Below are 12,766 nucleotides of genomic sequence, written 5' to 3' on the forward strand. Positions count from 1 at the left end.
AAGGCTAGTGAATACCTCCTGTATATTAGCCATGTTCCTACTTATTGCCTGAAATATAGAACATGTCACTTTCAGGAGGGAACATTACCCAGGAAAATAAGCTGCCTTATACTGAGTCACACTGTTGGTCTATCTAGCTCAGTACTGACTACACTGACTGGCAGTGGCTGTCCAATTTTTCAGGCAGGAGTCTTTCCCAGCCTTACTTGAAGATAGCAGGGATTGCGCCTGAAACTTTCTGCAAGCAAAGCAGATGCCCCACCCCTGAGCTCTTGCTCACTGTTGGGTTCTTGCTCACTTATGGAAAACAAATGAGAGGCCTTGTTTTTTTGGTTTTTGTTTTTTTTAAACTATTTTCTTCCTGGAAGATGCAAAGTAATGGAGGAGTTGGGGAGGCCAGCAGCCCCCATCAAACAGCACAGCTCAGTGAGATCTTTGTGGCAGTACAGGTGAGATCTCTGCAGACTCCCCAACCACTGTGGTTCAGTTATCCTGCAGTCTCCTCTAAGTGAAGGAAGAACCTGCAGCCCTCTTGTGGATGTTAGGTTGTATGACAGGATCATGACCGGGCACAACTCTTCAAGTCTATGGCTTGACACTTTTTTGGCTTGCTCCTCTGTGCACCTTGGACGAAACAGGCTATGGTTTGACAGTTTGAAATACAGGGCTGGAGAGGTGTGGATCCTGTGTGCAAAAACTGCTTTAACATGAGAGCCCAGGTTTTTGGGTGGTTCAGGAGCAGCAAAGTGTCTTCCTTGCTTTGCCAGGTTGAACATGAACAAAATAATGGTAGAAGTTTGGACATATATTGTATGAGTGTATTGGGGCAGACATGCATGGATACTCCTAGCTGGCTCCCAGCATGTAGGGGCACATATGGAACCTCCATATTGAAGGATAGGATCATTTCCTCTGTGCATAGCTGGATCATTCCCTCTGTTTCCCACTTATTATTTTAAACACATTGTAAACACTGGGAATGCACTCCAGAGACCATTAGATGAACCTATATTCCACTGAAATAAATTGGATTTAAGCATATAAATATGGGCTTAAATCCCATTGGTCTCAGTACTAGTTAGAGATGCCTAACGTCCTTGAGATTGAGCTGTGTAGAAGTTCAGGAACTGTTCCTGAACTTTCCACACTCTTTTCTGTGCAAGCAGAATGCGGGAAACACATTGTGCATGCACTGCAGCTTCCTTTTTAAAGTTCCAAGCCTTTTCTTTCCCACAGAAGAAACTGGGATGTGTACCTCTGCATGTGTAAGATGTTTCAAACTTCTTTCTGTGGACATAATTTCAATTTGGTGGGTATAATTTCAACACATAGATCCAATATGTTGTTGATGATGATGATGATGATGATGATGATGATGATACATATGGAGACTTGGAACCTCTCCTCTCCACCCAAAGCCTTTTTTCTAGGGGATCAGTAGAAGTGGGCCTTGGGGTCCTCTTGCATGCCTCCCAGCCCATCTCCCATGACTCAAAATGCAAAGAGGGGTGATCAGCTCAAGCAGTATCTCCCACGTCCACATAAATGTGGTTTCTCTTGGTTTGCCAGTTTACTTCTCTGTATGGTGGCATGGAAGATGAGTGTACAGAGGAGAATGTGAATCCAAGGTCTGTGCAGAACACAGCTGCTAGGTTATTGTCTGGGGCCACTCAGGTAGACCATAATATCCCAGTTTTAAAAGAACAGCACTAGCTGTTGATTCATTTCTGAGTTCAATGGAAGGTGATGGTTTTGACATTTAAATCCCTAAATAACGTGTGTCTTGGTATCTTAAGGGCTACCTGCTTCCAAATGAATCTACCCACGTTACAGATCATTCCGGGGGGGGGGGGGGGGTGGCAGATGGGGAGGCTTGGCTTCTTGTGCCATTGTTGGTTGAAGCCTGACTTTCATGCACATGGAAGATTTTTCATGCATGCCTTCTGCCTGGTTGTCTCCAAAGTGTGGAACTCCATCCCCGTGGAGACTGCTCTCACATTGTCCTCATGGCCCTCTGTAAATAGGATAAAGCTGCCCTTTTTATTCAGGCTTTTGGGCCATGAGGGGATCTTTGGTGAATTTTTAAACTGCTGCTGAAGGTACTGTTCTATCTGCCTTTATCTGTTCTATCTGCCTCTCTCTGCCTACTTTTTTTTCATCTGGTATTTTAGTTTTTATTATATTAATTCAGATATTAAACTAATAATCTTAAGGTGTCTTTTCTGCAAGCCACCTTGGGGCCATAGATAAAAGGCAGTCTAAAAATATAATCAGTCTGCCATTCAGTATTTCCTGGGTGCAATCCTAGGAATGAATAAGTGCAAGTCACCCCTGTTCAGATGGTATTTCCTCCCTAGGATCTTCTGAACAAGAGTGACTTACACTTATTATTTCAACTCAATGCTGCATTAAGTTGCTTGCAGGTGTGTATTGTATTGCTGCAGTTGTGTATTGTAGGCAGCACCTGAAGCAAGGTACAAATACCAAGTCTAAAAAGTAGTAATAAAAACATAGAACAGCATAGACAACCAGGCAGAAGGCATGCCAGCATAGAACATAGAACAAATTCTGAAACATGCATGTTTTCACCTGCTGGTGAAATATTATCAGAGTGAGGGCCAGACAGGCCTCACCTGGAAACACTTTATAGTGACAGAACATGACATGCAATTCGAGAACACTTGCTTGAAAGAAAAGGCATGGAACAGAGTTTCTTCAGCAGATGTTAAAGGACATAGATATATGGAGGAGGCTTTTTTTTTCTTTTGGGACCCAGAGCCTTTATAAATCACATTCTACATTATTTTTAAATATGACATTTGGGGTGTGTGTGTGTGTGTGTGTGTGTGGTCACCAAAAATAAACTGAGAGTGCTTCCTTAAATCTATTAGTACTGCTATCATGTATCTATTAGTTTTCTCTTCCTCTTACGACTTTTGTCTCTCTTGTGTTTTCTGCTTTCCATATTAGTCTGTGTGTTCATGTGCAGGTATGTGTGGTGATAATTTAAAAGTGCTTTGTTTATTTTCCAAAAGAAGCTTTTCCTGCATGCTTCGAATGTACATATTGGTTTTTATATACATCCTAACTTAAGACAAGATTTCCATACTATTATTATTATTATTACTACTACTACTACTACTACATTTATATCTCGCTCTTCCTCCAAGGAGCCCAGAGTACTACATACTTGCGTTTCTCCTCACAGCAACCCTGTGAAGTAGGTTAGGCTGAGAGAGAAGTGACTGGCCCAGAGTCACCCAGCTAGTATCATGGCTGAATGGGGATTTGAACTAGGGTCTCCCCGGTCCTAGTCCAGCACTCTAGCCACTACACCACGCTGGCTCTCTAGTATTCTCTCTATTGCATATAGAGTTGCATCAGGGACAGCTTTAAAATGTAGTCACATGTACTATTGCAGTAATAAAAATAGCCAGAAGACCTGTCATCTCTAGGCTTCATTTTCCTGGTGCTGGTTTTGTGGCTTTGTGGGAAGTTTATAAGCTTTAGGCCCAGTGTCCATGTTGTTCTGGTGTGGGAGTCACAACCACACTGCTCCTTCTTACACCACCAAGGTAATGTGAGATGCCCATGCCCACATATGAATAGACTATGCTGTAACTCCTCTCCATGCCAGAGTTAGCCTCCCTATGGGTTTTTTTAAACATTAACATGGAAAGGAACTGTGCTGTGGGCTCCTCCTGCAAGGTCTGGGTCTTCTTAAATTATCCCAGTGGAGTCATATGAATCTTAGGCCAAAGCAGTGGAATATAAGAAATTTTTAAAATCCATGGACACATAGGAAGCTGCCTTATACCAAGTTAGACTATTGGTCCATCTAGCTCCGATTATCTACACTGACTGGCAGCAGCTCTCGCAAGGTTTCAGGCAGGAGGCTCTCCCAGATGTACCTGGAGATGACAGGGATTCAACCTGGGATCTTCTGCATGAAAGCAGATGCTCTACCACTTAGCTATGGCCCCATATCTCCCAGCAAAAATCACTCACATGTAGTCACCCATTCAAATGCAAACCAGGGCAGACTCTACTTAGCAAAGTGAATAATTCATGAGCTCTCCTCCTCATCCTCAGCTCTTGTCCTTTTTTTCATTTGCTGCTGCTTCAGCCTTGGAGAAAACTGGATCCTATAATTTGAAGTTAGAATTGCCTTGCTTTAAAGTTGTTTAGTAGTGTGATTATATTAATTTAGGTTCTATTATTTCTGCTCTCCTATCTAATTATTCTATATCCTGTGGCAAATCTCATGAAAAATAGATTGACCAGACTGAAAACCTTAAAAATCAAGTTATTTTTGAAAGTCCTATTCCTGCCTTACTGTAGGCCCATCACCTAGACTTAGGTAATAAAGTGCAATGTGCAGTGCAGGTGAAAAGCCATTAATGGCAAAACTGGTGCATCTTTCATATCACTCCCTCTCTCCCCACTTCTGCAGAAGTTATATAATTGTCCAAGAAGTGAGCCAAGGAAATTGCAGGTGGCCAATAACTCGTGTTTTGCGTCAATGTAGATCAGGAACCCCCAGTTGTAGCATCTCCCAAACGTATAACACCTGGGGCATATTATTTGCCTTGCTTTTAATTGGTGGTAGACCCTACTTTGGCCACCAACAAATGTAGGTATGTGGTACGTCTGACAGAGATGGAAAGCATAAATATTAAAGATGCTTGGTTCCTGTTTTGCCATTAGTATTAGTATAAGGATTATTAGAACAGCTCTTAAAATATATTAATGCTTTATAGCACAGTAAAACAAACAACAAACTTCTGCACAAAGCCTTGCAGTACTAATCAGTAGTGGCCAACCTGCAGCTCTCCAGCTGTTGTTGGACTACAACTCCCAAATAAATTGTTAATGGAGATTATGGGAGTTGTGGTCCTAGAGAGTCTCAGGTTGGCTACCCTGGTCTAAATAGAGGAGACCCAAGAAGGAAAAGAGGAGATGAGGGCTGTGACCAGCCAACTGAGGCTGGATGGCTCCCCTTTCTACACAGCAACAGGAAACTCCTCCTGTTCCTTTCTTTTATCATGCAATGAAAAGCCTACTTTCCTGACTGAAAGTATTTTCAGTCTACTGTTTTCCTGACTACTTTTCCTAGGCTGAGGCTAGATCTACGCTTCCTTTCTGGGATCATGAAAAGGAGGTTTTGCTGGCCTGTATGTTCAGCTGGTTACAGAGAAGGAGGAATGATGAAAGGAGGAAGGGAAGAGAAGCAGAAGGAGATGGCATGATACAGGCACATTTCTCCCACTTTTGTGGCAGTCTCTTTATAAAACATTCCTATATAGCCTCTTTTTCTGGTGGGTAGATACAGTGAAGAAAAGTAAGTATAAAATCAACTGTGTGCTCAGACTACAAGAGATTAATCCTTTATTAAATAAAGGCAGTATTTGACTCCCTGCTCTTGATTTTGTGTCCTTAAAAAAAAAAAGTGAGAACTGCATTTCTTTTGTAAGTTAAAATGATTATCTATTTCTTCTGTAAAGTATAAAATTAAAATAATATTGGTAATTGTTGCCATTGTTTGTGATACTTTGTGATATTTTCGACATTGTGTTTCTTGCTTTTGATAACGATACTGTTTTATATTTGTATACTGATTATTATATAATCTGCAATTTCAGGGTAATTTTGGTGAAGTATATAAGGGAACATTAAAAGACAAAACTCCTGTTGCTGTAAAAACTTGCAAAGAAGACCTTCCTCAGGAACTGAAAATAAAGTTTTTATCAGAGGCCAGGTGAGTGGTGAAAAATGAAATAAAATACAGCATTAAGATCCATTAGATACTAAATGTAGAAATAGTTTGAAAATAGATCTTGCTCACTAGATTGACTGAAACTCCACAAAACTAATTTCAAATTAGCAGTGGTGTTGATGTCACATGGATGTTGAAGGACACCCACACGAATAATATTTTCTTTTGGAAGGAGTATAATGTATGAAGTAAATCAAATAATTATCAAAGTGAAAAGAGGTATGAACTGTTGATAATATATACAGATGAGTATGTATGCCCTGTAAAATAAGTTTGCAATCCTCTGTATGCTCATGGGGATTAAAGCCCCTTTAAACATGGGAACTTACTTCTGAGTAGACATGTATAGGATTGTGCTGCAAGTTAGATTTCTTTGTTGCTAGAAATAATAGTGGATACAATGTCATTGTTGCAATCATAGTTGGGATTAGGAATCCCTTTTCTTCCTTGATGTGGTCTCTGCTTTTATACAAATGGGTTTTGTGCATGCGTGTAGACCACCTTGATATCTTCCAAACTTCTGCTCTCTTGTATTGGCGGGAACCCCACCCCAACCGCTAAATGTGGCTGCACCACTCCATATGCCCTCAGGCCAGGGAAAAAACCACAGAACTTCTTTGGCATTGTGGGAGCAAGTGCTGCACTCCTCCCAAAACTTCAACAGCACCATGAATGCTGCTAAAATGTCCAGCAACAATGCCTCAATTTCTGTGACTCCAGACACTGAAATGGCAACCCAGCTCTCGTAAGACTCAATCAGTACTGACAGCTCAGGTACCGAAACTGTCAACAACTTTGATGCTGGCTATTCTATCATCATCTTCAGCATCGTTACTGCTGACCCCTATGCCATCAAGGATAACACCAAAGACCTTGGCTCCGAAATCTTCGGTACCCACAGCAACAACAGGCTTGATACTGGCATTGCCTGTGAAAAAGAATAAGGCATTACAGCTACAACCACCTTTGCCAGCAGGCCAATCCCAACTCTGCAATCCAAAAAGTAAACAGCCGCTGGGTGCTGAGGCAGGGCCAGTGAAGGCAAAGAAGAAAAATAAACTTCAGGAGGGCGCTAGACCTCTCTGATTGCAGCCGTTAACCCAGAGCAAGGATGCTCCGGGCACGAGAGTGTCAGACTCCACGTAAATGGATGCAAAGGAGAAAGCACCATTAACACCAGCCTCGACAGGCGTAGAAGCTTCCCTGGACTACAGGACAACATGGTCATACTCTCCAGATGAACAAGTTGACAATGATCCAGATTACCCCTTTATAGACACAAGCAATTACATTCCCAATGATTGGGACAGTACCCCTCTGCCATTGAGACCGAGACCACCATCCAAAGAATTTTCTGTCTGAGATTGTACGGTGTATTGTTGGGATCAAGACACCTCCAGTGGGCCCTCTATTCCCCCCCACCCCATCTCTGGGCGGTAGTACCAAGGCACTGTGTGCATACATGCATTCAGAGTGGGGCCTTTCTAATGCAACCTGAGCAGGATCTAAAATTAACTGAACAGACATCAGAAAACTTGTGAGTGCGCACAAATGTGCACGCCTTAGAGGGAACAGTGGACACCTCTTCAGATTAAAATTGAGCTCGCAACTGGGATAGATACGCTTGCCAATATGTAGATGGTCAGAGGGAACATTCACCAAGTGACTCGCTCTATTCGGAATGACTTAGGGAGGACCTTCTTTGGGATTGGGACCATGGCCATCATGCTTACGGCTACTACAATCAAAACTACAAGACCAGGGACTTGTATGATAGATAACACCCTGGTTAGGGCTCCAGCTGGCATCAGGACTATCGGTACAGAGATGACATATACAACTGGGATCATATGGACCAATGTGGTCCAATATGAGAATTTCTGTCGGACCCGGTCTCAATCTCGATCCTGTTGTTTAGATCACGGAACTAGCCCATGACTCAGCAGACACTTGGAGCAACAAATCCCTCCATGTCCACATGAGGACCTGGCTGCCAAGACCCTACATGTGACTGGGAAGGAGACGCCTTCCGAAGTCGTAGATTCGCCAGTGCTCCATGCCCCATATGCCCATTTGGTACTGGCAAAGCTGCAGACAGAACCCAACAGTCCCAGATGTAATAGAACCCATCGAACCCGAGCACTTGATTTCAAACCAAGATGAGGATACTGAGGAAGAGGAAACACAATCTCCACTTGCTGAATTGACTTCTGTGGGGTCTTCCCTAAAAGATCTCCTGACAGAATCAAAGCCAGTTTCACCTTCGGAGGACTTAAAACTATACTCTGACTATGTCATTAGAATGGCTACAATGTTGGGTGTCAGCTTGGATCAACAGAAGGGTAAGCTGAACCCCTTGTTTGGGGTGATAGATGCTGATGCACATGTTCCAGTCTCTTTACCTATGAATATGGCCCTCCTGGAAATTGTCAAGAGCTACTGGAAGAAGCCCTCACGGTTGCCCCAGCATACTAGACAGCTTGACAACTCTTACAGAGTTCAAATAGAAGAGGAATAATCAGCCTTCCTACATTGACATCCTACCTCAAATTCTATAGTCATGGAGTCCACTTTAATGAAGACCCAGGGAAGATCTACAGCCAACTTGGGTGACAGTGAAGGAAGAACATTGGACACATTTGGCAGGTGCCTATATTTAGGTGCCTGCACCTAAAGATTGCTAACTATCAAGCATAAAATGCCCACTGCAACCACTTGCTTTGAGAGAAGATTACACAGTTTATTGAGCAACTCTCCCCACCACCTGATAAAAGAGAACTGGCAAAAGTTTTAGTGAAGGAAAAGGCACAGCTAGCAAAGCAGGAACTATATTCTGAAAGTCATTCTGTGGAATGTGCTGCCAAGGTCATGGCAACATTGGTAGACATGCGTGAATCAGGTCCTAGGGTCTGACATTCGAAGCATGCTCCGGGACAGAGGACTTGCTCTTTGAAGATGAGGCCCTCTTTGGGGACAAGACGAATGAAATCCTCATTTGAAATCCATCATTTTTATGTGCTAATTAGCACAAATTTATGTCTTTCCATTTACTACATCTATAGCGCCAAAGCAGAGCAAGTGGCTGAACTACCAGTCCTCCCACCCGTCCTCCAAGCAGACCTCATCAGACCGCTCCTTTCATCCCTTGTTTTCCACCTAGACCAAAGCCACCCTTCAGAATCGGAAAGCCAGTTCCCCAGAAGCAGAGACCCTCATGTTAGCAAAAGGGAAAAAAAAATACTTCACATCTTGACCAACAGGCACCTACCTAGCCCCGTTTTGCTTGGATTGGGACAACATCACTTTGGACCAATGAGACCTCACCATAATTCGCCTTGGTTATGCTTTGGAATTTGTTCACAAATGGTCTCACTCCCAAGTACTTATGACACCTCCAACTTCTGTCCTAGAGAAGGAGGTCAAGGCCCTCCTACTAAAAGATGTAATAGAGGAAGTACCTGCAACTGCAATACAGAAGAACCTCAGTATTCATGGAGGTTCTGTTCTGGGCCGTAGCCATGGATATGGAAACCGCTAATATCGAGTCATTGGGGGCTATGGGATTGTGGGAGTTATGTTTCTGGCTGGCTGAAAACGACCAAAAATCTGTGGTGGGGGGGAGCTTCTTATCATGCTCTGCTGTTCCCTCTGAGTTTTGCCATGCCCCCAAATCAGCCAAAAAATCTGCAGGTTTTTTTTTTCCTTTCTATTTTTTTTAAACAAAGACAGGAGCCATTTTGTGGATCTGTTGAAGAAAATGGCAGCCAGAATTTTTTTTAAAAAATATATTTATAACCCGTTCCTACAGTACATTACTGCTTGGGGCAGCTCACAACATTTATAACATAGTTACAATATAAAGTCAGACTAATAAAATTAACCAAATTAAACAAGTTAAAAATCCAAGCTAAAGCCACAATCATAATCAGATTTTAAAATGTCATATTATATTCTTTTAAAAAACAAAAAACTAAGAATTATAAAAACTAAAGAACCTACCAGATATGAGCAACAGGTGAAACATTAAAAAGCCTCTTTAAAAATATGTTTAAAGTTGTTTTTTTTAAAAAAAAAACACTGAGATGAGGGAGCATGGTGAAGCTCTTCAGGGAGCCAAAGCCAAGGGGCCACAGCCGAAAAGGCCCTGTCTCTAGTCCCTGCTAGCAAGATCTCTGTTAGTTGCAGGGCCATGAGCAGGGCCTGAAATGATGAGAGGAGGGCCCTGACAGGTTCATATGGGCGAATGCGGTCTGACAGGTACCCCAGCCACAAGCCGTGTAGAGCTTTAAAGTTCAAGACCAGCACCTTGAATCTAGCCCGGAAGCAGACTGTTAACTAATGAAGCTGCCGCAGGATGGATGTGATACTCATGCAACGACTTAAACCCATGAGCATCCTTTGGGCAGCATTCTGAACCAGCTGTGGCTTCCAAACTGTCTTCAAGGGCAGTTCCATGTAGAACGCATCACAGTCTGTGTTCCCTCTAAGATGTGCGCATGTGTGCACACTCACACAGTTTTTGATGTCCACTCAGTTAATTTTAGATCCTGCTCAATTTGAATCAGGAAGGTCCCACTCTGAATGCATATGCACACACACTGCCTTAATACTGCCGCCAAGAACAAAACTCTTTCAACACAGAGACCACAAAAAATAGAGAGAATATTGATTGCAGTAGTCCAATTTGGAGTGACTGAGTTCAGGTCCGACTTCTCCAAGTAGGGTCGCAGCTGGCGCACTAGCTGTAGCTGGTAAAAGGCACTTCTGCACACCACCGTGTTGGGTCCGCAAGCACGCCCAAGCTGTGGACTTTGTCTTTCAGAGGGAGTGTGACCCCATCCAAGACCAGATTTACCTCACTACTTGGATAATCAGTTTTACCAACCCAGAGCACTTCCGGCTTATCTGGATTAAGTTTCAGTTTGTTTGCCCCCATCCAGTCCAGAATAGCCTCCAGACCATGGTTCAGAGCATCCACTGCCTCCCTGGTGTCTGCTGACTTAAAAGATAGTCCACGGTCATTTCTGGCCACCTCTGACCTGCGGATATGCGAGGTTGGCATGTTTGTCGTCCCCCCGCCCCGGCGTATGCCGAGGTTGGGTGTCTTTTTCCTGACTGTGGATACACGAATCCGTGGATATCAAATTTGTGGATAACGAGGTCCATTTGTACAGGGTTTTTATTCCTGTTATTTTACAATCCCACAGCACGACAGAGGCCTCCGACCTATCTTAGACATCAGCTGATAAAAAGCACTCCTGGCCACAGCCTCAACCGGAGAAACCAGGGAGAGTTTGGGATCCAGGAGCACTCCCAGACTACAAACCTGATCTCTTAGGGGGAGTGTAACCCCATCCAGAACAGGCAGATCTATACCATCTCTTGGATCCCAACACCCTACAGACAGTACCTCAGTACCTCCAATTTTCTTCTTTGGTCACCAGAGCACAACTGAGCATCAACTGGTGAATGCATCTAAGCAACCTGTTGTATGGCAACTGATTTCATCCGCCCTTCCCAAAATGGGGGATCACCATAGATGCTTCTGAGAAGTTTTGGGGCACACATAATGGGAGCTTGCATCTGAACGGCTACTGGACTACTGCAGAGCACCACAGGCACATAAACTATTTAGGGCCTCCTGGCAATTTTCCATGCTCAGAAGGGATTTCAGACATCCAAACAGACAGTGGGAGAGGGCCAATTGTATTTTAGTAGCACTATGGTGTCCCCGGAGAACATGGTTTCCCTGACTATGGCAGATGGCCACAGAGTTAATTCATATCCCAATGCATATGCACCTTCTCTCTCAAGCCAGGAAAAATTCTACATCAGATGGATGAGTCCCTCCATCTGAGCGTGTGGAGGATCTTGACTCCTTTCCCAAAGATTTGCAAGAGGTCCTTTGGGCAGCCAGAAAGCCTGCAAACACAGACTCTTACTCACACAAGTAGAAGAGGTTCTGTGCCTTTGCAAATCAACATATGTTTAATGCTTATTCCTTAACAGTTCAACAAGTTAGTTCCTACTTTTTATACCTGAAACGCTCAGGCTTGAAGTTATCCTCATGAAGTTCACCTTGTGGCAATCGGCGCAAACACACCAAAGACCGAATGCTCCTGGTTCCATAATCCTACAGTCAAATAATTTCTCAAGGGACTAGCTCATGTCCTCCTTGGTGACCATTTCATGGCCCCTGCACAGGATCTCCCTTTGGTCTTGGCCTGTTTGTTGAGCCCCCCATTTGTACCTCTATCCATGGCAGACGTTGCCTACTTAGCTGAAAGGTTGCACTTCTGGTAGTGATCACTTCTGTGTGCAGAGTAAGCAAACTCCGTGCATTAAGAGTGGCTGCTCCCTCCCTCCCTATCCTCCCTACCTGACTTTTTCCACTTGGACAAGGTGATTCTGCAACCAGACGTTCAGTTCTTACCAAAGGTGGTCTCTGCATTCCCCCGTTCACAGCCAATTAACTCACTTACTCTATCTATCTATCATATTTTTATACTCCCTGATATGTACATCTCTAGGCACTGTACAAAATTTAAAATATTTATAAGTCAAAACAGATTAAAATACATGACATAAAAACAGCATAAAACAGTTATTAATTTTTAATAATTTTAACAATTTGTTATTAAAACAAATTGTTAAAATTATCAAAAATTCTAATAAAAAGCCAGTGAAAACAGGAAACTAATTAAAAGCCTGCAAAAACTTACCTGCATTCTTCCAAAACCCATCTACACCAACGAAGCATCGGCTACACCTTCTAGATGTATGGTGTGAGCCTTGGCCTTTGACCTTTAGCAGTCCATAGCCTGGAGGCAATCCAAATCCCTTTTCATGTCCTATGAAGGCCAAAGGAGGGGTTGCCAGATCTCCACACAAACCTCATCAAAGTGGAGAGTTTACACAATCAAACTGTTAGAAGTTGGCACGTAAAAAGCTCCCACCTACTATCAAAGCATACTCCACCATGAAAATGGA

The 12,766-nt window shown here is 43.2% G+C and overlaps 1 protein-coding gene across 5 annotated transcripts in view; it reads left to right on the plus strand.

Annotated features, from left to right (window-relative positions):
• The window catches only part of FER (FER tyrosine kinase), a 288,734-nt gene that overhangs the window by 156,304 nt on the left and 119,664 nt on the right, over positions 1 to 12,766 (plus strand). For all 5 annotated transcript variants that reach the window (XM_053296742.1, XM_053296743.1, XM_053296746.1 and 2 more), the window contains one exon: positions 5,643 to 5,758. In XM_053296742.1, the coding sequence (XP_053152717.1) occupies positions 5,643 to 5,758 (116 nt within the window). The remainder of the gene's footprint in view (positions 1 to 5,642; positions 5,759 to 12,766) is intronic.

Source organism: Hemicordylus capensis, chromosome 2 (assembly GCF_027244095.1).
Source record: "Hemicordylus capensis ecotype Gifberg chromosome 2, rHemCap1.1.pri, whole genome shotgun sequence".
NCBI classification, from domain to species: domain Eukaryota; kingdom Metazoa; phylum Chordata; class Lepidosauria; order Squamata; family Cordylidae; genus Hemicordylus; species Hemicordylus capensis.